This window comes from Haemaphysalis longicornis, unplaced genomic scaffold (genome assembly GCF_048455015.1).
Source record: "Haemaphysalis longicornis isolate Haplotype H1 unplaced genomic scaffold, Haemaphysalis longicornis Haplotype H1 scaffold_3, whole genome shotgun sequence".
NCBI lineage: Eukaryota > Metazoa > Arthropoda > Arachnida > Ixodida > Ixodidae > Haemaphysalis > Haemaphysalis longicornis.
The window spans coordinates 113,835,103-113,860,703 of record NW_027526335.1 but is presented as its reverse complement, the minus strand read 5'-3'; the positions used below and the strand labels follow the sequence as shown (position 1 = coordinate 113,860,703).

At 51.0% G+C, this 25,601-nt stretch overlaps 1 protein-coding gene across 1 annotated transcript in view; it reads right to left on the bottom strand.

Moving 5' to 3' along the window:
* Positions 1-8,020: 8,020 nt before the first annotated feature.
* LOC144175023 (fatty acyl-CoA reductase 1-like) overlaps positions 8,021-25,601 on the bottom strand; it is a 42,330-nt gene continuing 24,749 nt past the window's right edge. Inside the window, exons 10-12 of the mRNA XM_077704038.1 lie at positions 24,103-24,232; positions 15,723-15,850; positions 8,021-9,455 (exon numbers count right to left, since the gene is read on the bottom strand). Of these exons, the coding sequence (XP_077560164.1) occupies positions 9,221-9,455; positions 15,723-15,850; positions 24,103-24,232 (493 nt within the window). The 3' untranslated portion in view covers positions 8,021-9,220. The remainder of the gene's footprint in view (positions 9,456-15,722; positions 15,851-24,102; positions 24,233-25,601) is intronic.

Below are 25,601 nucleotides of genomic sequence, written 5' to 3'. Positions count from 1 at the left end.
TCTTGTCCATTTAGAAATAATGTCCGGTGTGTAAGCCGCATCCGCATACACCTTGTTGGCGAATACTTCTTCTCGTCTCGATAGCGTCTTTAAAGATGTCAAAAAACCAGGTGGGGAAACTTCAGCCAATCGTTGTCTGCTGAGTAGTTTGAATCGCCGGTACTCTTGTTGCCAGTTGGTAGTGGGTACGTCTATTTGCGCGGACGCAGCGCACTCAGTGACGACGGGGGGGACCAAGGGAGGATTTTGTACACACTCCCGGGCAGAATTATGTGCCAGTTGGTTGCCCTGCGCTCCTGGTGTATGTGCTGGTGTCCAAGCCATGCGGACTTTGATTCCTTCAAAATTGAGTTCTTGTACCGTTTTTAGTATGGAATTGGCTGTAAAATTTTGCGTGAAGGCTTTGTTAAGCTCCCTGAGTGCCACGTAAGAGTCAGTTATGACTCTGAATTTCCTTGATTGTAGTTGTTCTGAGTGATTCTGAATTCTTTGTAGAGCGCCTAATATTCCAAAGAGTTCCGCTTCGTCGGTCAGTCCACACGTGTTAGTAATAGTGCGAGACCCATCCAGCTGAGGAAGTTCTGGGCACTTCCATGCGATGGCAGCAGCTGTGTCAGTAACGGCAGCATCGGTAAAAAGATCAACTTCGCCTTCTTCCTTGTCATTGGACAGTTTTTGCAGATATCTTTCCCTGGCCTCCGGGTGCCGCCGAGAAATGAGGCGCTGACGAATGATGCAAGAAAGGGTCTTTCCCATGGTGGAAGCGTTTTCTGGACAGTTCTGGGGTCAAATTCACTTTTTAGGAGATCCCACCTTTGTATGGCACGTCCTTGAGGAGTATGCTCGAGATGGTTTTGAAATCGTAGTTGTGTTTCTTCGACCAAGTTAATAACAGGTGGTAGAGAGACAGCTTGCTCAAGGATGTCCGCTCTTGTATGCCTTGGAAGTCCAGTAACCGTTCTGATTAGTGTCCGGTTCAGAATGCTGAGATCCTGGATTTGTCTTGACTTGAACTCATACACGGGGAAACCATATGTCATCCTGCCGTGGGCTACAGCATGGGCTAACATGAGGCACGAGTTTTGCTGAGAACCGCCATACTTGTTAGAAATTCGTGATGTTAGATGAATAGTGGATCTCCATGAGGTACGTAGATGTCGTATCCACGCATTAGGGCTATTACAACTGCTCACTTGTAGGCCCAGCAGTGTAATGGTACCATTCTTGGAGTCGATACTTGTCTGGCCAATTTGGAGTCGGACGACTTGCGCTGGATTTGTTGAGCGTTTGCCATCAATGCTAAGAAACTCAGTCTTGTTAGGGTAAAGATTCAAATTGAAATTCAAAAGGGACGTTTCAAGGCTGAAGACTGCAGCTTGTAGTTCGGTTTGCATAAGGTCTTTGTTGTCATAATCCGCCGCTTCAGTACATACGACGATATCGTCGGCATAGAATGCAAAGCGAGCGGCTGAGTCCTCTTCCAGTTTGCGCGCGACTCTACTCATAGCTAAGTTGAAGAGGAGTGGACCAAGAATAGACCACTGCGGAACTCCTCTGTCAAGGTAGTACATCGTGGGTGATTCATCTCGAGGATTTAGTCTGATTGGCCGATGCTCAAGAAAATTGCGGATCCATACTTGAGCCTTCTTACTTGGGAAAGCCGCTGTGAGTTCGTGTAGGATCCCCTCTTGTCTGACGTTATCAAATGCTTTCTGCATATCAAACGCCAGAATGTAATCCGGGAGTTGTTTTCGAGATGTACGATTTACGACTCTTCGGAGCAGCCAAAGGTAGTCGTGCGTACTAAGATTAGGTCTGAAGCCGGTTAGCGATGGATGAAACTAACCTGTGCACTCCAGATGGAACTGAAGTCGGTTGTTAATTAATCGCTCGATGACCTTGCACATGATCGGAGTTAGTGCAGTAGGTCGCAGATTTTCGGGTCTTCGGGCGTCTTTACCAGGCTTCGGGATGGGGTGAATGATGGTCGTCTTCAAGTGCCCGTGGACTTGTCCCGTTTCCCATGATTCGTTAACAACATTCAGAAGAGCTTCATGACCGTGCATTGGCAGATTGCTGAGATCTTGCCAAGTGAATTTATCATGGCCCGGAGCGGATCTAGATTTGCCTTGAGCGAGCGCAACGTGAAGTTCTTCCAGTGTAAAAGGAGTGTCAAATTCGTCTAGAGGATGTGGTATGCTGATGTCGGGAAGAGATTTTAGTGCCGTTTTATTCTTCGTAGCATGTGGAAAGAGAGTCTCGATAATAGTTTCCTCTGCGTCGTGATAGTCAGACTGCAGTCTCACTTCATCAATGATAGGAAGCTTTGTCTTTCCTTTATTACAAAGGCTGCGAAAGATGCCCCATAAGTGAGAAAGGCCTCTCTCCTCCAGTTTTCACTTTCTAATGTCTTTTGGTAATCGTTGATTTTTATGTATACTCGCTTCAGCTTAATGAGATCAGGGTGACGTTTGCCACGTTCTCGATACTTCCTGGTGAGACGTTGGGCCGTTCGGAGCAACCTTTGCATATGGACACCTGGGTTGTCAACCTCAACAGTGCCGTTGACTGATTCGGCAGCAGATGTACGAGCATCGGAGACGGCATGCAAGAACTCAGGGAGGTCCGGTCGAGCGTTGATTTGAAAGCAGGATCGAAAGTGATTCCAGTTTCTTACGGTATACGTATGCTTCGGGCGAAGCTTTTTACTGTTGAGATGAAAAAAGATGGGGAAATGGTCGCTACCCCAAGTGGAGTCCTGAGTGTGCCATTTCTTGATTATACCAGGTGTAGTTATCGTGAGGTCCGGTGTGGTATCCCGCTGAGAAGTGTGAAGCCCAACGCTGGTCGGTACAAATGGTTCATTTCTTAGCTCGAGTGAGCTGAGTTTGATGGCTTGTTCTAAGAGTTTTCCTCGTAGATCGGAGTGAGAGTATCCCCATAGGCTACTTTTTGCATTCAAGCCTCCTTCAATAATTATTGGACCAGAAAAATTCAGCTAAAAGAGGTGAGTTATCCAGTCGTAAGTGTCTGTAGTTTTGGAAGTGCATCGTGGCCTGTAGTAAACGGAGACGACAAGCATGGGTTTGCCTCCCGGAGGTTGGATTCGAACGACCATAACCTCCCTATTAGAGTTGCTAGCGGCATCCCACCTATGTTGAACGGCCTGGCAAGATTTATGAACCAGTACCGCAGCTTGTCCAATGGCGGTTTTTTGTTTTTCCGGATCTTTGGAAGCTTGAGCAATTTTCGGGTCCATAAAGATAGTGTAGCCAGGAATTTTATACGGTCCCCTAGTTTCTTGTAAAAGTAAAGCAAGAGGCCGCGTCGTAGATATCTGATACTTAAGCAGAGGTCCATTTTGGGTGATGCTGCGGCAATTCCATTGTATGATCAACCGATTGGCAACGGTAAGCGACGAAAGCGTCATTTAGTGGGTCTGCTTCTTGCACTAACAACCTCCGGGTCGACCATTTGGAGCAATTGGCGCATTTGTTCGGCTACCTGCTGCAAGTCATTTCTAAGGCAGTTAAATTGTCCCTGCAATTCGCTGATGCCATTAAAAGCTTTCTGCCATTGTTTTGAATTCTCGAATTTGATTTTGGCATCACGTTGGACGAGCATATGTTCCGTTATTAATTGTGAGCAGGCCCCTGAAGACTGCAATTGAGGAGCCTTGTTCTTTTTTGTGCGTGTCCTGCTCTGTCTATGAGACTCCTGTTGAGAGACCGTCGAGACTGACCGTTTCGTATCGTTGGATTTGCGGATTAAGTTCAGTTCCCTACGCCGTAGATGAAGCTCTGTCCGAAGTTCCTGCAGTTTTTTTTTTTAAGCTGGGCGTTTTCAAGCATAATAGGGTGGTTTTCCGGAATAGACTCGGTGGCGGCTACATTTTTATTCTCAAAATCTTCCTTTTCATGCCTTCCAACAGCAGAGGCCCATGAGACACCACTTGTGGCTTGAAGGCTCGTAGGCCGACTTCCATTGGCTTTGGTGCCCTCCTTCTGCGAATCCTTTTCATCTTTTTTCGGCAGCCGGCTAGGACACACTTTGCTGACAGCAAGGTGTCCTGTTTTTTGGCAGGCGACGCAAAATATCGTTGAGTCACATTTATCACCCTCAGCGTGCAGCCTACCGCAGTCTATGCACACACTGGGCGAAGGACAAAATTTGGCCATGTGTCCCAGGTTATGACAGTTGAAACACACGATTCTCTTTGGTCTGTATTCAGTCACTCGTACCAGCTCCATATAATATTTGACAACTTTCGGAAGCGTAGTTGAGTCGAATGTAAGGACTGCCCGGTCGGATTTTTCGATTTTTTGTACTGAAAGTACGTCTGCCTGTTCGCATCTGATGCAGCTTAAGATTGCCTCGTTGCTTTCGTTTGGGTCAACCTGGATAACACCCCTAATCATGTTATTGTTTGATCGCTTAAGTTCAACGACAACTTCAATGGTTTCAAGCTTGCCATTTTGTCGGAAAGTGAGGTGGTCAATTTCAGTTAACTTGGCGGCGTGATTTTCATCATACAGTACGATATTTGCACTGTTTGCAGCATCATCAAAGGTTACCGTGGCCATTTCAGCCAACTCGGCGCTAGGGGCCGTGAGGCCAATAGCACTGGCGATCGCATGTCTGGGTATCTTTCGGATTTGAATCTTTGCTAGTGGTCTGAGTTGTAGCAAATGACGTGACCGACTCACCCTGTCAGTTCTCGTGGGCCGCTTCTTTCTCGAAAGAGGGACACGTTGCCACCCCTCTGAACAGGCGACTTCGTCGTCGGGGTCGTCCATTTCATCGGTGTCTGTTTGTGTTCTCGATGGAGGAATCACTTCGCCGTTCGGTGGGCCTTGTTGTAGCGTCGACATAGCCATGCTATCTTGTCGTCCTTCTTCAAAGAGCGTACGCAATGGCGCGATGTAGCGCCCTCCGTCGCACTCGCAGCTGTGGCAGCAGCAGCCGCACAAGCAGCCGCCGCCACGCCGGCAGCTGCGTTCGTAGTGGGACGTGGCTTGAAGGGCTTTTGGCGGGTTAGGCCTAACCGTCGTTCCGGAGGTTCCAAGGTCGCCTTTCGGTGCTGCGATGTCCCAAGTGGCCTAATTTTCGCTTCCAAAGGTGCAGCACATACTCAAAAAGATGATGAAGCACTTTGAAAAGGATTCGCGTCGCGGAATTGAGCAATCACTAGCGAAATTCCAGAGCGCATGCGAAATCCGTCTTCACCGTTTGGTTCTCTGGCGGCCGATCCAGGTGGCGAGGAAATCATGGAGGGAGATGCTAGCAGTTGCCGAAAAGAAACTCGCGGTGGTGTTGGAGCTTCCCCTGTCTCTGACAGAACGGGCGTTTGTTATTAAGTCGTCCGCGGCGTCGGCTTTTTTCTATGGCGCGACCACCCGCGCGCGCAGCACGGAAGCTTGCCACGCTATTCGGTTCTTTCTTTTGGGCGGGGAAAACTGAACACGTTAAGCGCGCTTTCCTTCGCCTACCCCGCGACTCGGGAGGCTTCATAATTCCCCGGTAGAACTGCTATATGGACCCCGGTGCACTCGGGACTCGGGGGGAACGAGGCGGCCTATGACGCGGCTCGAGGATTCACAATCCGAGCGGGAGCCAGCCTAGTTCCTTACCACGGGGCCCGATCCGCCAGAGACCGCCTAATTACGTATCATGAAATACTCACGCATTACCGCCTCGCCCGCCGAAGATACCCCCCGGCGCATCCCCAGCTCAGCAATGAGCAAGCACGCACCTGGCGACTTCTTCATGTTCATTCCTTTCCCTGCAGGGCGGTGCTCCATCACATCCACCCTTCCCTCTACCCCTCACCTCATTTCCCCGCATGTGGCCAGCGCGCCACACTTGCCCACTCTATGTGGGCCTGTCCTTCCAATCCCTTCCCTTTCATCACCCATGACGAGCAATGGGAGGGTGCGCTGGGTAGCTCCGACCCGGGAGTTCAGATCGCCTTGGTGGAACGAGCTGCCATCGTCGCCGCCGACCTCCAACCGGCGGCCACCACAGCGGCCACCACCCAGCCACTCAATAAAAGTTTTTCTCTCTCTCCCTGCTTGCCCACCATGTTTAGAGTGTTGGCCCTCAGGGGTTTCTCCGAACTAGCAGCCGACGTCGACTACCGCGGAAGGGCTCTGCTGCAGTATTTCCTGGGGACGGCGCGCTGCGAATTTTTTGACGGGAGAGTGGCAGGTCCCACCGCGGAGGAACCACCAGCCTTTTACAGGCATGTCACGAGCGCCCTCCGGATGCTGCGGGAGAGCGCGCCGGAGTTAGATTGGAAGTCGATGCGACCAACGAAGGTCTGTGAGGCACTGGCTATCAAGTCGATTGCAGAGGAGGAAACCGAAAGGGCTCGGAGGATTCACTGGAGGCAACTCACCTCCCAGGTACTGCCCCCAGACGTAAGGGACTTTGGGTGGAGGAGGGGCTGGGGAGTACTCCCAACGGGAGATACGCTGGCTGCGTGGGGGGTGACGCGTATTGCGAGGTGCCCTCAATGCGGCCAGACAGAGACGATTGGGCACGCGCTCAAAGACTGTCGCGCGGCAAAAACGTTTTGGCTCTTGCTAACCCGGACCTTCGGCGTGGTGGTCGGCGCCGACACTCGTTCACGCGACGCCTTCACGGTGTTCTTGGTGTGCGTTGGGGCTTACCGAATATGGAAGAGACGGGGTGTGGCGGCGCTGCGCGCGCAGCCGCAGCGCGCTATGTTCCCACTTTTGTGGAAAAACCGATCGAGGCTAACTGAGCACCTTGAAACCCAGTTCGCCACGCTTAGGGAACAGGCTTTTCTCCAGCGCTGGTCTACACGGTTCATTAAAATCAACAATAAGCAACTGCAAGTAGGTATCGTGCCCTACTAACACACTCAGTGCGTAGAAGTATATCCCCTTTCGCACTTGCGGTTTTCCCCTTGTGGTTGTAAACAAGTGCGCAGAGTGCATTTGGACTGTGTATTTGCCGAAGCTTTTGCATGCACTTAGAGTGGTTCTGTAGGAAATCCTGGTCTTCCTGTGCGTCAACGCATGGTGTCAGCGAGCGCACAAGGTCGAACGCGACATCTGTGACTACTGTGCATATTTGCACTCAACTTCATATCGGCCGAGAGGCCAGAAGGACGATCACTCCGTGAACATGTACTGAAGGAGCTGAGTATCTACAAAGTTGTGACTCCTAGCGTGGACCTGTGGGTGCCATGTGTTAACACAAAGCACTCACAGGTAGAGCGTGGTTTGGTTTGATACTTGAACGTAACTTTGATTACTTAAACGTGACGATGCGCGCCTCTGCCCGTCCTAGCGACTTCGCCAGTGCGCCAATTCGGATTGTTTTCAGTCACTAGATGCAAGGAGAGTGGAAGTATATGGCCGCACACGACTTGGTTGCAATGCGTGTGAAGCGCGTGAACTTTACTGATTTTTTTTTAGTTAGCAGCTCTAGTTAATGATCTAACTCCGGTCTAAGCTCTGACGCCTAAAGCTAACGATGTCGTGATTATGTTGTGCACATGGATCCTTGTGTTCTCTGAGACTGCAGAAAAGTCTTATTAAGAAAAATTTATTCCTCTGTGACAAGTGCTTGAAATGCATGTATACCTGTAACTTGGATTAATAAATTTCTCTTTAAGGACGAGCCCCCAGGGAAAGCGCGGGCATCGCACTGCGCTCGCGTTGACCCCTGCCACTGCCCCAAATTGGGGCAGGTGGGGCATGCAAACTGCTTAAATCCGGTTCAACGCAAGAGAGGGCGCCACCGCCTTAGCAAGCGCATGATTGCTCCTTCCACTGACGCTTGTCCGGCGCCCAATCAGCGCGCGCCGTGTCGCAAGAGAGACACTTACAATCTTTGACTGCACTTATGCACTGCATGCTTCGTCCCTCCACAGGGTTCACGTTAATGGATATGATCTGCGATTTTTACATCGTTATTTCAGGTTCGAAATTTTGCGTCAGTACCCCTTTAGGAGCTTATCAAGAGTAAGACACAGAAAATGGAGCCACTTCATTCATTTATTTGTTCACATGCTCTGGCCACCAAACACCGTTGATTCTTGTCGCAACACCGGCTACTTCTATTGCACGTACGTATACAACATTCCAAATAACGTAGGACACTCGCGGTCATCAATGGTGGCATTCACTCCTTATAGAAAAGCTCGAAGCTATAAAAGAAGGTTCTTGGTTAACAGCGTAGCAGCAACCGGATTTGAACCTTGTAAGGAAAGCTCGCGTTTTTAAAAACTAAAGTGCAGCTAAGTCAAACAGATACTACGGGCGTAATTCATTTTTGTAACGCCATTTCATCAAACCTGCTGGTCAAACTGGGTTTCTTTTTTGTTGTTGTTGTTGTTCGTGCGAACTTCACACGATAATGCATGATTAATATTTACCCTACGGTCCCTGCAAGCCCATCCTTACAAATATCCACCGTCCAAACTCTTTCCCTCGCAAGCTTTATCAGCCAGCCCCGATGTCGGCCCAGTTATGTACTAATGCATTTTCGTCCTCTTTCCACGGGCTTGTCTGACACTCTGGTAGCCCGCAGGGTCCCGGACTTTGGCCCAGCTTTTTCACCGGTCCACGCGTTCCCACAAGACTTTCCCGAGCCATAACCATGTGTCGACGTGTTCTGCTACAATTCCCCTTTAATAGCAGCCTTGGTCCCGGCAAAGCGGTGCTGGCTCAGTCTTTTCAACTCAACCGCACCTTACTCTCTCCCAATTGCTGACTCCATTCCCCGGCTACAAGCTGAATAACAGTGCCATAGCGATCCCTTGTAACCACCATTCACGAGAATAACTTGGACCCATTTATCTGACGTTATCCATCTCGAACCCCCTCTCTCTTTCAGCCTGATGGTTTGATGAAAAGCCAACTTGCTTCTGCCGTATAAGCCACCGCCCAGAAACATAAATGTGTGTTTCTACAGCGCCAAGTAAACATCCCTTCCTACGAGAGTAAACGACGGCGACGACGATTTCTAAGATGTCAACAAGGCCTACATTTCGTGGCGTTTTTCCTACGCAACATCGTGTCGACGCAATAAAACACAATACGTTGGTGTGCTCTCATTTTCTTGGCCTCGATACGGGCGGCTCATTCCCTGATTTTTGTAGGAACAGAAAGACAGGCAGTTTACTCCCCCTCTCTAGTTGCACGTACACGGGGTGCACGTGCCACATGGTACAAAAGAAAAGCCACTCCTACGATGACGACAGACGACTGCCCAGAGCGGTCTTGGGCAAGGCTGCTGCTGCTGCGGCGTCGTCGTCTTCGCGGTAAGGAAGCCCCAGGGCGGAGGAGACGAGGCTCAGCAGAGGAAGAAAGAGCGAGACCATCGCGTTCCACAGGCGGCAGGCTGAGGTGGACCTGAGCATGACGAGCCGCAAGGCCAGCACTACCAGCGCCGCGTACACCAGCTGCTGGTAGATGTAGAGCCTGCGAACACGGGGGGTGCACATGATGCATGGGGGAAAAGGCGTTCTAGATTGGTGCTTTGCATTGCGCGCGTGCGCCTGCGCGTGTCTGTGCGCGCGTGTGAGTGAGTGAGTGAGTGAGTGAGTGAGTGAGTGAGTGAGTGAGTGAGTGAGTGAGTGAGTGAGTGAGTGAGTGAGTGAGTGAGTGAGTGAGTGAGTGAGTGAGTGAGTGAGTGAGTGAGTGAGTGAGTGAGTGAGTGAGTGAGTGAGTGAGTGAGTGAACGAACTCAGCCATGCATAAAACTGCCTGTCGCTTTTCTGATGGAGGCGAAAAGCAAAAAATTGGGCCCACCTCCCCGCGAGGGGGACTCGAGTAAATGCGTCGCAAAGGGGGTGGGTGTATTGCGTTAACGTTTAGTGTTTGGGGAGTTGGTGGCAGTGAATGCGTTGTATCAGCAGCTTCTTGACGTAGTTTGAATGAGTCAAGGATATAAGGCGCGTTCGTAGCCTCCCATTCTGTGTCGGCTTTGTGGCGCAGTGGGTAGAGCACCATGTACATTGCGTTCCGCCCGCAGTGTCGAGGGATCGAAACCAGGCGCCGGATAGTATTTTTTTATATAGTGTAGGGGGACGGGTGCGGACTACGAATACGGACGTCAACGCGGGTGACATCGTGAGTTACTGAAATGCTCTGCATTTAAAAGTGTGGTTGATCCTTCTTTCATATTCATTGGTAAACATGAAAGTTAAATGTGCCTTCACAGGAGCATTTGAATGTTTATTGTGCATCGATATGAACTTGCACATCGTTATTTATATTTCGTCGGTATGGCACCGTCATACGCATCAACATTAGACACTGGTTTACACACGACGGAGCATTGCGTAAGTCGATTGAAACCCCAGGAGCTCGCAGACCGTGCGTACGAAACCGAACGGGTTGTCAGCGAATCGTTTGGTGAAGTCACAGTACGCTACAGCGAAAGGAGCATGATTTGCGCGTCGGCAGCAGTCTTGTGGGTGTGCTTGGCGAGCGACGTCCTGCTGGCGGGTCACTTAGGCAAAGCTGCGACCACATTGGCCCTGCTCCGTGGCGTGTACGCCAGACACTTGCGTTGCGACGAGCCCAGCTTGTGGAACGAGGCGGCGGACAGATAAACACAGCAGCCTCCACTGCGACACGCTGCCATATCGAGGCGCCAACTATCGGTGCTGGTTTGCGTCATGACGCACTACTTCGCTTCACCTCTCCTAGACGGCAGCACCATCTGAATGGAGAAGTTAGAGGGAAGGACATAAGGTGCGTTCGTACGGTAATCCGGGCATTATTCATGGCTCAGTTGGCAGAGCGTTTCACGCCTCCCGTTACGGCCAGACTTATCGTGGGCTGGAATCTTAGCGCCGCCGCGCCAATGGAACAATTTATGGTGACGTCGTTTCCGTGACGGATATGACGTCGGTGAGGTTTGTGTACCCCGGCATAAAACACTTTCGTGTTAAAACACCCGTGTCTACGAGATTTCGGCACACGTTAAAGACCCCCAGGTGGTCACAATTAATCCGGAGCCCTCCACTACGGCGCGCCTGATCGCCTGCGTTGCGTCGGCGCGTTACACCCTACAATCAATCAATCAATCAATCAATCAATCAATCAATCAATCAATCAATCAATCAAATAAAACTTTCGGCAATTGCTCCGCCACAGCTCGCCTGTTCCACCGAGTATAAGAACGAAGCCCGTACACCAGCTTGGCTACACAAATTATTACCCTATCCCTTTTGTGCCCCTCGTGCAGTGTGCCTGGTTAAATTGATTATATTATGTACTGTTCCGTGAACAACCTGGAGCGGGAAAAAATTACACCATCTTCCCGTGGGGAACCCTGATGAGGATGCGAAGCATCGTGGCGGTTCCGTGTGGTTCCATTGTGTTGCCGTTATGTTGAGTGATCTGGTTTTTACTAGCGCCACCGGTGTGGACCGCGTCCGGGTCCACACCGGTGGCAAAGGCACGCAAGTGCTGTTGTGTTACGGTGAGTAGGCGGTGGTTCTCGAGGCGCCGAAACTCGTCCATCATGTTCTTGTCGATGTTGTCTCTGTGGTAGAACCGGTAGTCTCCGTCAGCTTTGGTGAGGTAAAGGTTGTTGACATTGGTGCACCGGCTGAGAGCAATGTACACGCCCTCCTCTTCGCAGCTTTGTCTTCTCGTTCTTCTTCTGCTTCGGCGGTTCCCCTACGGGAAGATGACGACGGTGGTTGAACGCGAACCTATCTTGTGATGGATTCTTTGGTTGGCCAATCTCTAGGGGCATCCTGCCACAATCAGCATCAGAGGCGCTGCGGACGGGGCTGGTTGAGCTGCAAGGCGCGTGGCGCTTCCCGCCACAGCTTTCCCACGGGAAATTCAGCATCCCCCTCTAAAGTTTTCAGTTCGTCGTTTCCGTTGACGCTCAGCTTCGCGTGCCTTCGTTGTATCAGTAGCTTCTTGACGTAGTTTGAATGAGTCAAGGACTTAAGGCGCGTTCGTAGCACTTGCTCCTGTCCCGGATTTGTAGCGTAGTGGGAAGAGCACCGCGTACCTCCCGTTGCGGCCAGAGAGTCGTGGGATCGAAACCGGGCGCCGCTAACTATTTCTTTTTTATATCGTGCAGTATCTCGGAGCTGTGGGTGTAAGGAGGAGAGTTGCGCATGCGCAATGAGCGTGTGGACGGCGCCGCCATCAACGACGGAGGACCAGGCGAGCCTAAGAAATGCTCCTCATTTAAAACTTTTTCGTGACCTCTGCAAGCTAGGACATGATTTTCCCTAGGGGCCACCGCATTGTGCACAGAGGGGTGTCGTCTCCCGCTGGGATTTTTGCTGTCTACAGGACTAAGCGATGAGTGATGTCTCTCCGTGTCTTTGATGCGATAATAGGAACCATGCCGTTACGACGGGAGCACGCGCGCCTTTTTCTAAGAAATTGTACCCTTTGGCGAGTTGGTAGGACGCATAGTTAACGCGCAACGAGGAAACAATGCAGGAAAGACGACAATCACTTGTCCCGCCATCTTTCTTGAATCTGCTCCCCTCTGCCTTCTAACTGCCGAGCTTTCTCTAGAGTAAAATGCCTGCTTACTCCGTGTTTCCCGTTAGTCGCGACTCATTCCCACCACCGGTGTACAGAACATCAGTGGCGTCCTCCCTAGGCTGAGTTATTAAGGTGTCATAATGTTCGCCTCATTCCCTCGTTCTTTCTCGTGTTACCGCCACTCAATACTGAAGCTCGAACGAGCGAGAGAAGAATTTCTCAAATGAATGCAAATGTGCGTGGGTTGGTTGGTGACGCAATCGAAAACGAGCGACTATATACTGGTCATAGTGTTTGCAGTCGTTTGCAGTCTCGCGCAGGCTGCACGCGGGGGCCTATAAATGAAAAACAAAATAAAGATTTTCTTTACAAAAAATAATGCCTCAAATATGACCAAGGCACTATCTCTAGCAAAAAGAGACCGCTGATGGTCCCTTCCGGAACATCATCACGATTTTCTATACTCAATTGACCCACAGATAAGACTGAGGCTGCCAGAACGACTACCTCGCCGGCGGGAAACGCTATTTCATAGGCTGCGACTCAATGCGGCGTTCACTAATGCCTACTTACATCGCATAGGCCAAAGTCCAAGCCAATATTGCGACAACTGTGGCGCCCCCGAAAACGCTGAGCATGTCCTCCTCGAGTGCTCCGCCTACACTGACGCAAAGAGCCGGTTACAGCAGAAGATGACATGTCTTCACCCTGGACCAATTACGCTGAGCCTGCTACTTGGACCATGGCACGCTGCTGAGCACGAGGTCGCGGGTTCGATTCCCGGCCGCGGCGGCCGCTTTTCTGGTGAAGGCGAAAAGCAAAAACGCCCGTTTGTACGACTTTTCGGTGCACGTTAAAGATCCCCCGGTGGTCGAAATTAATCCGGAGCCGTCCACTACGGCGCGCCTCATCGCCTACGTTGCGTCGGCGCGTTAAACCCTACAATCAAATCAATGGGCCATGGCATTCTCCCCCATCTCAGCGGAAAGTCCTGGATGCGTTATTTGACTATCTTGGCGATATTGGCGTCGCTGATACTTTATAGCCCCCCTTATGCAGGCGGTCTTCGCTACATCACATGTCCCTCTATATGAACCTATCTCTTTTTAGATGCAGAGCATCTGATTCACTCGCCTTGTCCCTCCGGCGTCGTCGTCGTTGTCGGCGTTGTCCGCCCCTCCCTCATTCTCCTCGCCGCGCCAGCTGCGCTCTCCGCCGCTCACCCCCTCTCCTCTCCGATACCGAACACTCTCTCGCGAGGGGCATTGGATTGGATTCGATTCGATTGGGTTGGCTTGGATTGGATTTGGATTGGATTGGATTGGATTGGATTAAAGTGGACTTTGTTGGATTGTGTTGCGTCATAGCCGCGGCACGTTGCGTCATAGCCGCGGCAGACGCGCTGGGGCCGGCGCATGTGCAGTACTCTCTCTTCCGCGGTTTCCTCTCCTTCGGGCGCGCTGCGCATATAACCGGTGTGCCGTTCTCCGGCGAAGCAACATCCACGCTTGGCTCAAACACCTAGAGTCCACGCCACTTTACAAGTACGCCAACGTCGTCATCGACTGGGACCGGCTTACGCAGTCCCCTCAACGTTATGCGCGCTATAAAACGCGGTGCCTGCGCCGCTCCTCCGCTGTCCAACGCTGCAACGTGGACCCCCTATGCGTCGCATCTACACAGGGGCTCCCGCGAGGGGAGGTGGGAGTTTTTTTTTTTTTTTTCTCCTTTCACCTACTACTCCTCTTTTTACTACTCATCTATCTTTTCCCCATTCCCGTTCCTGCAGACCAGCAGCGGTCCCAGAGATTGGTTCTGAAGGGGGCGATTTTTTTTTTTTTTGGGGGGGGGGGGGGGGGGTGCGAATAAAGAACCGCTCCCCTCCTTGCGCTAGTTCTGCATAGGTGATGATAACCATGCAGGCGTGTGCGCGTATGCGGTGTAACCCGCTTACGCACAAATCACTCAGCGACACAGTGGTTTTTGGCGTCACTTAAACGGTGCAACGGCTGGCTGGAGCCCGCATTTCTGACGGTGGCAGCACGTTTGTGGACTCGCACAAGTGGGATTTATCCTCGCGCAAGTGGAATGCTTCAAAAACAAAAAAATGAGAAGCTGATGACATTTCTGGGGGGGGGGGGGGGGGCGATCACCCCCTTCGCCCCCCCCCCCCCTTGGGACCGCCACTGCTGCAGACTAGCATGTCGACGTAAGCATGTTGGCAAACCTATCTGCATTTCCTTTAATAAAGAGCCTCTCTCTCTCTCTCTCTCTCTCTCTCTCTCTCTCTCTCTCTCTCTCTCTCTCTCTCTCTCTCTCTCTCTCTCTCTCTCTCTCCTCTCTCTCTCTCGCGCGCGCGCATTATTTGCGACCAGCCTTGTTGAGCGCTGTTCACTTTAGGCAGAAAAAATTCGAACGAAAGAATGTGCGTGAAAAAAAAAAAAATTCCCGTGGTCGCAGTCATAGATGAATAACTCAGAAGTTGATTCCATCCCCACGTTGCACGCCTCTCTACCGCAGCTCCTTGTGCGGCGGCTGTCTTGCAAAAGAAGCCTACCGCTCTTTTTCAACAGCGTCACTGTTACCGGTAAGTTATAGGATATATCGCGTCATTCTTCACTCAGAATGGTCATCGCCATGGCCGTTTTTGTGGACGCGGTATCGACCAATAAGTTAAATGGGTGTTGCACAGAAATCAGCTGACCCTGATAATCGCGACTCACTGGGTGGTCGCCGTCCAATTTTTAGCAGCCTTCTAAGTCCACTGAGAAAATATTGGGTGCATGCAATTCCCTGCTCAGACTGCATTCTCAACTTCCGTAACATTTGCGAACAATCGCGCCCTTCAATATCTCACCCAACCGAACTACGTATATGAAACCCATTTCGAACGTCTCCAAGCTTGCAACGTGCCTGTTTCGTCAGCAGTCCGAACACAGCATAACGCCACTGTCATTGAAGCGACAATGTAATTTTAATGACGTAAACTTAGCTGCTGAAACTCTTGGAGAAAAAGTTATTGGTTGTAACTGCAACTTTACCTGGGAGCGAATTATAAGTGCTTAACATGACGGTGTCACCCGCGACGTCCCCCTGACACTTAAAAGCGCGCGAAAGAATGAGACCACAACAGGCATCGTAAGAGATTCCTGATAGTAAAACGAGAATTGGTAAGGGTGCTCTTTGCGTGGGGTTATAAAAGCGCCACTCGAAGCTCACCTGCGGAGCGCCTTTCGACTTTCGGGAACGGTGGAAGGGTCCTCCTTAAGGACAAACTTCCGGGTTCCCACCACGTAGTCCTTGAAGTAGGTGCGCCAGTCCAGTAGCCGAAGATCGGCGCAGAACGTCTGCGCGGGAGCGAAAGGACGTATTTATTAACGGCGGAGCTGTTTAGGCCCAGCATTGTCCGTCCGTCGCACCAAAAATGGCAGCATCTCCACACCATGGATGATGGCGAGGGTGCGGAGTACGGGGACTCGAAATGACATCCAAGTTGCGCCCCGAGTGACATCCGATTTGCGCCCCGACCGTCATTCGATTTGAGCCGTGAGTTGCACCTTGATTATTCCCTAAATGAAACTGCAACTCACGGCTCAAATCGAATTTCGCTTGATTTTCACTTGATGGTGGTGTGCGCACGGATGGACGTGGACGGACATTGGGAGGTCCTAAGGTACTCCGCACCTAAAACCTCGAAGTGTGAGGGAAAGTGGGGAGGAGGCAAGGAGCCAGCGGGCGATTCGTCCCGGGAATCGAGCCCAGAACCCTTACGCTGTGAAACCGGCAATGTAACCACTGGGCCACCCCACAGGCCCGACGGGTACGGGCTTAGTAGGGGCGGGGAACAATAACGTGCTGCCAACTGAAAGAAACATAACACAACAAAACTTTATCACATAAGGTGGACACGTCGGAAGGCTTTGGGACAAAACGAACGTGGGGGGGGGGGGGGGGGGGGGGGGGATTTAAAGGTTACATTCGGCGGTCGACGCCTGAGGAGCGCGCGAATTCCCACAGAGAAAGTAGCGTCTGCCGTGTACTGGCGGGTTGCAGCGGCGTTGTCCAGTCCACAGGCCGCGCTGGACGCCGGGCGGGAGACACTTTGAAGGCCGGGACACCGCCACAACATGTGGCGTTCAGTGGGTGTGGCTCCTGTGGAGCAGGAGGCGTAGGCAACTGCGTCCATAGGTTGATGATCCTCGACGCCATGCTGGTGACGTTTTGGCACATAGGCACGCCACTTGGCCAACTCATCATCGGTGAGCGCGGCATCAGCCCGTGCCTTGTGCACAAGCACCTGTGCGCCCCGGGGCAATCCAAAGGGCAGGGGAGCGGGGTGTGGTGGAACCAAATTCCGCAGTGACTGCTTGGACGCGTGCCTGGCTGCAGCCTTTGCTTCTGTGGGGTCGGGGTGGTATTGTGCGTAACGCCGGGTTGGTGCGGAGTTCAAAGTGCTCGCTGGCGCACGCGTAAGCGGTCTCGCTGCCGATCCCGCCTGCGTGTCCCGGGACCCAGTCTAATCTAACGACTATATTGCGTGTGCCCCGCAGTCTGCGACAAATGGTCTTGATGAGATCGCAAGTGTTTCCGACGTATGGGGTTTGGCCAAGTCGATCGAGAACTTCGTGGCTGTCCGTGAATTTTGTAAATTAGTGGTTGTCACCGGCGCCGTAAGTTGTCTCAATGTGCTCCGCAGCTAGAACTGCCTCGAGGCGCTCATGGCACAGGCTTGACGGGCGAAGAAACTGAATCGTGCGGGACATGCGCATTTGGCCGTCAATACACCACAATGAAGCGCACAGTGTTGTATTATTTAGGGCCGCTGTAGTAAAGATGGCGCCGGCTTGGAGGTCAGCGCGTGCAGTAGAGGCTGCTCGCTCATGCTGGTTATAGTTACGGCCACGCAGGCGAGAAAGAGGCTTTGGCACACTAACCAAGACATCTTCCCAAGGGGCTCGAACAGGCGGAAGTTCCGGGGAAAGCAAGTCGCTCTGACCGGAAGCCAAGTTTTGCACAAGCTGCACCGCGCGGTTGGCTGCGCGTCTCCTGTTGTGGCCTTCGACCCTCTCCATTATAACAGCGCGGAGTGGGGGCAGCTGTGAATAGCGGTAGAGTTCTTCGGCGCGGGTGTGCCGAGGTAAACCAGTAATTATTCTCAGGCTTTCGCGGTGTAATGTCTCCAGTCGGTCAGATTGTGCCTTCGTAAGGGCAGAGCATGGCACTTACCCTGGACATGCAAAGCGAAAGCTTGGCTTATCCTGGTTAGGTCTTGGTTTCACTTGTTTAACCTTTTATTTAGCCTCAATTATTATACTATTCGTACAAAGCCTGCCTTTGTCTACGGTTGTGGTCCCGCTTCCGGCGATTTCCGTGCCGAACGGCTCGCTCTTCCTCAGTCTCCGACGCTAGCTTCAGCGCGCGGGCCTTCCTCCAATGAAGCAGCTCGCCCGGCGACATCCTAGGGGTGGTCAGACGCCGGTTTCCGCTGACAGATCAAAGCCTCCCTTCCGCGCAATGCTCAGAGAAGACAGCACGGCACCGCTCTCATCCATGGCCAGGCTTGCATGCACGCCGCGAGTCACGTGGCCAGGTAGCGAACCAGCTGCGGACAGCACATGCGCCAAACCTGCACTGGCGGGTGCGCCGGGCGGCTAGCGAACGCCGGTGACGAGGGACCTCGGCCCGGCTTGTCACGCGCGGCGCAGGTCAGACGAAGGTCACATCCTCAGCGACGGCGAACCCGCTGGACGAGATTAGTAAAGCCTTGCTTAAAAAAAAAAACGCCTCCCGTGGTCGGATTTGAATCTAGGCCCCTAGCGTTATGAAACCGGCGTCTATCCGAATGAGCTGTGATGGCATTCCGGACGCACAGGATTTCCGTTGGGTTCATAGTGCGTGCGTTCACTTTGGATATGGCCGCTGGTTCTACCGCGAGCTAACGCGGTCCACTTTGGGAGAGATGTGAAAGCCTGCGGACGAAAGGATCCGGACCTGCCAGTCATGGAGAACTTCTAGAGGCAAGTTTCGAAATAAATGTGCGGTGCAACAGCCGGGTCTCCGACGAAAGAAGAGGGGCCGCCTGCTCTGCTGTTTCTCCAACCTTGCACCAGCAGTGCAAGCTGCGCCAATTTATTACAGCCGAGCTGTGTATGGGTAGGTTCCCGTGTATTTAGCCACGTGTCTTTAAACGCGAGGCGTTCGTGAGTGTTTGTTTGCGCGCTTGCTAATGGGCGGCAACATGCCGAAGGAGACAGAAACTAACTTTATAATAAAGCAAAAGTGATGATAGCTGGAGATTGTAATCGGAACAAAAACGTCAACTCGGAACATAGCCCCGACTAGCAACCTGTTTATGTTATTAACTGGGCTTGGGACTGCAGAATAATCACATTTGTTGGTGTACACCTCAATATGAGACCGACATCGTCAGAACTTTTGGGGGTGTGTGAAACGTCGTCTGTAAAATTAGTGGCTACCGGATCCGCTTTTGTATCGTTAAAATGGGTCCGCTTCTTCCGTATTTTTTTTCATTCGGGCACTCCGACTAAGGTAAATGAAATCTCACCACCACGCAAGACACGAGCCTCATTAAAACTCGGGCAGAACGCGACTCTTGTTAGATTTGGCGCGCGGTTTCTATTCATGGGAAAAAGCAGTTAGAACATTGACGAAAAAACGGAGGACAAGAAAACATGCCACGCCGCTGGCCGACCACTCACGTTTTAGTTGTCAGCCAGCGCAGCGTGTTCTGTTTTCCTTGTCCTCCGTTTTTTTTTTTTTTTTTTTTGTCAATGTTTGACGACCCTTCCACCAAGAAATGTATCAACTAGCCCAGATTAGAACAACTTTACAGTTTCTATTCATTCGTAAAAACTTGGGAGCGCAATCGAAACACTATGTCTGCAGTATTTCACGCGGTGGCGGCTGACAGCACCACAATAGGTGGCAATAACAGGCGAGCTATAGCTACAAGATAAGGCGATGGCAGGGTGCGTTCTTAAAGGAGCCATGAAGACAAAACACAAGTTTGGTTCATTCGAAAGGTTGCCTCGTTAGAATCATAATGACGCCACTTTTAACGTACTCTTCGCTCAAAAAAGCTATATAATTTGGGAAAAGGGGAATGGCCATCTGACCGACTAGCTCATTTCCCGCAACAGAACCTATGATGTCATATGAGCGCAGCTGTGCGATTGGATGAAGCCGGCAAGAGCAAACGCAATTTAGGGAGAGCTTATAAGCTTGTCGAACGAGCTATTGGCGCCTAAATGCAATGCATATCCATTTTTCAGCAGTAAGAATGGTGCGGTAAACAACAAAAGTTACGAAAATACACGTAAACATAGAAGTGCCGATGCGCACTGCTGTTGTTACTGGGCGCACTATGCTTGTTTCAGCTGCACAGCAGTCCGACGCTTTGGAGTTTGGTGTTGAATTGTGGGTGCATGTTTCTGGGTATAGGCTTGATAAATAAGTTAGACGCTGGCCGATTGGCGTAAGCGACGTTGCATTACGTGACCCTTTTTGTCAAACATACCCCATGTTTCACGATGCGATTACTTTCTACCGTAACAAAAACAAGCCAGGTGTAAATACGGTCAAAAACAAAGCAATGGCGGAGTGCTGAGTATGCTAGCGCCACCTGGGAGGTTTGACGGCGAGCAAGGCTGCAGAGCCGAATGGCGCAGTGGAACTTCGTTTGTATACGCGCCGTTATGACTTCATTGTATACGTCATCAAAACACACCATTTGGCAGGAGAATCAAAATTTTAACCTAAATTGATTAATTTCTCAGTGAATACGGCATTATTTGCTGCCGCTCAAGCGCTGGGGACGCTATAAAACACGAAATCTTTCGAATAAAACAAACTTTTATTTTGTCTTCATGGCTCCTTTAGCAGGCTGACCTACTCCCTTCCATATCTAAACTCATCTATAACAGAGCTTAATAGAGTCAACCTAATGCTCAGAAAAGCCTGTAAAGCAGCGCTACAACTGCCCCTCAGCACTTCCACTGCCAAATTCGAAGCTCTAGGTGTGCATAACACCGCGGAAGAACTCATTGAGGCTCATCTCGTCAATCAAATCACCAGGCTCTCAAAAACTACCACTGGCGCTCATATTCTCCAGAGGTTACGAATCTCCCCTCTAGACCCCCCAGAAGACAAAACCACACTCCCTCACGACATCCATTCTAACTTAATTATCAAGCCTATACCCAGAAACATGCACCCACAATCCAACACCACAGGCGTTCGCAACGCGCACAAGCACTGCATAAAAAATACCGCGACAAACATGACGTCCATTACGTCGACGCAGCCGAATATCGGCGGCATGGTGCCTTCTCAATCGTCTCTCATTGCCCTTCCAATCAAGTGCAGCGCAACTACCTGACCATCCGCACCACCAACCCAGCCACAGCGGAAGAGGCGGCGGTAGCATTAGCGCTAACGCAAAAGCCGAACCCCTCCACAATCATCACCGATTCTAAAACGGCAGTTCAAAATTTCGCCTCCGGCTTTATTTCGCCTCAGGCACTCAACATTCTCGAACAAGCACCCCCAACGTCCCCCGTAGAAATCATCTGGGCTCCGGCGCATGCTGGCCTGGAGGGGAATGAAGCTGCCCACAGTATGGCTCGAGAACTCACCATCCGAGCCGAGCCCAGCACGTTCCCCCGCTAGAGACCGGATAACGTACAACGAAATTACCACCCATTACCGCCTCTCTCACCGTGTCTACTTCCGGCACACACAAAACTCACCATCCAATAAGAACACACATGGCGTTTTTTGCAACCAAGCACATTTCCCAATCCCGCTAAATTACACCTAATTCAGCCAGCCGTATACCTTTCGCCTAACTGTACAGCCTGCCAGTCCCTCGGCACCCTTCAGCACCTTATGTGGGGTACCCGAGAGATTCATATCCAAAAATAACCACGTGTGAGCAGTGGGAGGAGGCGTTGCGCTGCCCAGACCAGGAGGCTCAAGCTTCACTGGTCGCCCGGGCGGCCGCGGAAAACGGCGGCCGCCATCGTGGTGGTGGTGGTGGTTCCAGTGAAATGGCGCGTACCCACTCAGGGGGATTGGCCAGGAAATGGGCGCCTTACCGAAAGAAATTAGGTAAGTTTTGAAGGGAAAGAAAAAATTTTAATTATTAGGATAGATTAGCAGTAGATGAGTAGAGAAATAAAAGTAAGGAGATTAGAGAAAGAAAGAAAAAAAAGGTAAAAACGAACACCATTTAATGAAAATTGGAAGTAAGAAACACGAAGAAAGTGGTACAGACGAAGCAGTAAGCTTGGTGCACATATTCTTGACAAGAAAATCCAGTTAAGCTAAATGCTGTCTAGCACGGCAGACGGCCTGATTCCAGGATGAATAAGTGCAACGCACTGCAGAGATCCCCGTGGCAGAATCCCAGTTCCTTCGCCCCGAATGACAAAATGACTGTAGCAGACAGCGGGAGGTTTAGCCGGCTGCATGTACTTTCTAGGTATCTTCGTCTTATCGAGGAGAACCGTCGGCAGGAGAAGAAGAAATGGTCGATTGTTTCTGGTTCTTTGCAAAAGGCGCATAACGGCGACGGGGCCAGATTAGAGCGGTGCAAGTAATAATTTAAATTTGGAACGCGACAGCGAAAGCTAGTGAGGGTTACTTCACAAGCTCGCGGCTGGCTTATGCTGCACTTCCATGAGTACCGGAGGTGCTCGAGCTCCGAGTCGTCGTAGGTAGAATCAGGCAGACTTTGGAGTAAGCACTGCCTACGGAAGCGAGCCGAAGTTATGAGGGAAATGGGCGGCAGAACCTCCACTACTGGACCGCCCAATGCCATTCCCGCCAGAGCATCCGCCGATTCGTTAAGCCAGATACCTGCATGTCCAGGTACCCAGACCAAACGAAGTTCACGAAGGGAGGAAGGCGCTAAAGAAGCAAGGACTCGACGTAGGGGGGATGAAGTTGAAGAAGTAAGGGCAGAACAAACAGAAAATGAATCCGTGAGAATTATTGCCTGTCGTTTCGAGGAACCAAGCTTACGAAGGGCCAAGACTATTGCGAGAAATTCTGCGTGGAAAGATGTAGTAAAGTTAGGCAGCCGGAGGGAAAAGGCCCAATCTAGACCGGGAGAAAAAATACCTACGCCTGCCCTCTCCTCCCGGACAGAAGCATCGGTTGCAACAATGGCGTGGAATGGGAAACCGTTCAGATGATCCTGTAGGAGGCCTGTTAAAAGGTTCAGAGGGAGTAATTTCGCGTTAGAGGGAAAGATTTCATCAAAAGAAATATCTAAGTGCGACACTCTGTCAAGTACTGGAGCCGACAAGAGGGCCACATTTAATGGGCCAAGCAGAGATTGTACAAAGACCGCCTGTGGATGTTTGAACCACGGCCATGAACTACCGAAGAACAATGAAGGCCATGTAACGAAGGCAGTTTGTGGCCTGGATATGGGCGATTCCATGACTCGTAAAAAGGCATCTACGGTGAGGGCATCCATGCGTGAGACTAATTGAGGAATACGGGCTTCCATGTATAAAATTTTAATTGGTACATAACGGGGAAGACCCAGACATAAACGTAGAGCTTGTCTTTCGAGCATTATCAACGGGCGAAGTTTGTAGTGGGGACTCCCGGAGAATAGCACACATCCAAATTCTAGAATTGGTCGGACGTACATTTTGTAAATCATTAGTAGGGTGTCACGACGCATGCCCAATCTTTTGTGACTTAGCCCTCTCAAGAATGACACGGCCCGAGCCCCTTTGGTAGTAATGTAATCTATGTGTGGACGCCAATTGAGGGTATATTCGTACAAAATACCCAGATATTTTAAGGAATTGACCTGAGGAATGTCCTGTTGCCGGCAACTAAGAGATATGAAGACTTGGCCGCTCACTGGAAATGGAAGCAGAGCACATTTGTTCACATTTGGAAGCAGAGCACATTTGTTCACATTTAGGGTCAAGCGAAGGCCTTCCAGCCAAGCCTCTAAGACGCTTAAATACGACCGCATACGCCGATACAACGTGTGTATATCCCTGTCTGAAGTGAAAAAAGCAATATCATCCGCGTAAATATACACCTGAATGTCTGGACCATCGTCAACTAAATCTGCTCCCAAATAGATGTGTTTCTTCTTCTTCTTCACAGGCATAGATATTTTACAGCGAAGTTATTAGAGCTACCTCTATCAGTATCTTTCGTGACCGTCATCAGCGTAGACAAAAAAAATAATAAAAACCGTGGAGCTCCGAACGTCATTCTGCTCCTCACTAATTGACCTAGATGACCCAGCGTTGTCTTTTAGGCGATGAATGACGGTGACCGTACTCTCTAATGAGAAGTGGCACGAAAGTCTATAAACGTTCAACCACAGTCACACGACAAGCTTCGCTAATAAATCACGTCTCACTTTTTTTTTTTTTGTAAGTCTAACTTTACTCGCTTTCTGTCTTGCGTAGGCACCGCGGCAAAAGGCAGGACCGTTTCTGGCTCTGTTTAAATGGCCGTTATATACTTACGATACTAATCTTAAGTTTGCTATGACGGAGACGAGGCGGAGAGATGTGAAAAACAGCAAGCGCCCATATACCTTCCTGTCGGCGGGCGAGACTTCCTGAAGGAGAGCCAGAAGGTTGCCGCAGTTGAAGCGCCACTCGTGCGTCGTGAAGTATTCGAGCGAGACCATGACCTTGTACAGCTTGTTGAACAGGCGAGACATCCTGCGAGGACGCGACCAGGGCAGGCACGGAGATCAGTTTTATGACGGATACACGTGGTGGACGGCGGTGATGCACGCTGAAACACGCTAGAGCTAAATACAGGACGAGAAACGAGCTAACTGAGATGCGACATCGCATGCCCTAAGTTACAAAAAAAAACTTTTAAGTGCGAATGCACTTTATAAGCGACCCCAAACCATCCACCGCCGGCGTCGGCGGCGGCGGCGGCGGCGGCGGCGTCCGCAGTGCTCCTCTATATTTAAAAAAGAAACAGCATCCGGCGCCAGGTTTCGATCCGAGGACTTTGCGGCCGCAGCGCGACGCTCTACCGACCAAGCCACGGACACGACGCTGATATCAGTGTTAGTGACGCGCCTTATATCTTTAACGCATTCAAACTACGTCGTCAGCGGCGTGAGTTGGCGACTCAGCGGCGTTATAGCGGCTTGATAACTGCGTGGTGTACACGTGATACTACAAACCCGATGGAAGAGACGGAAGAGAAGGCGGCGAGGCGGTGGGCTGCGGGGGCCGAGCGCAAGCGCCGCAAGCGGGCCGACAACCGTGCATTCGCACTTTCACATTCTCCCCCTCGGGGAAATGCGGGAGAATTTTTTCTGCAAGATGGCGCTCCAACTGCCATCTTTTCGGTTTTGTCGGTCCTCGTCCTACACCTAACGCTGCGTTTTTCAGTATCCAGGTCGGCTTTACCAGGGCTTAACATGGTGTGACGTATTGCTACCGATCGGCGCATCCGGACGTACTCCGTAATCTTAATTACCCGCGGAAGTTATCTCGTTAACCCACCACTCATGAATTTCAAAGATTTTTTTAACACGACAGTGTTTTATTCCCGGATACACGAAGATTTTGCTGACGTCATCTCCGTCATGGAAGTGACGCCAGTACAATGAAGCCAGCGGCATTTAAAGGGAGCACCCCTGCATACAGGGTCTTCTTACGGGGAAGCAACCTTTAGAACTAAAGAATACGTTATACTTAGGGTTGTTCGGTTTTGGGTTTTATATTTTAACACGAAAGTGTTTTATGCCGCGATACCCCAAGATTTCACTGACGTCATATCCGTCACGTAAATGACGCCAGTACACCTTTGCCGAAGCGACCCGCCAGCAGGACGCCGCTCGCCAAGCACACCCACAAGACAGCCGCCTACCCGTAAGTCAAGCTCAGCTGCAGATTTCGCTGCACATTTCACTTTCGTGTTTTGCCGATTCGTATGCCAGAGGAATCAACCACAGTTTTTTTTTTTTTTATCAGCTTCAGACAGACATTTCAAAGTTGAAATCGGCTCACTTCTAAAACCGTTATGGCAAAACGCATCGTTCTCCGCGCATCGGCGGCCTTCCAC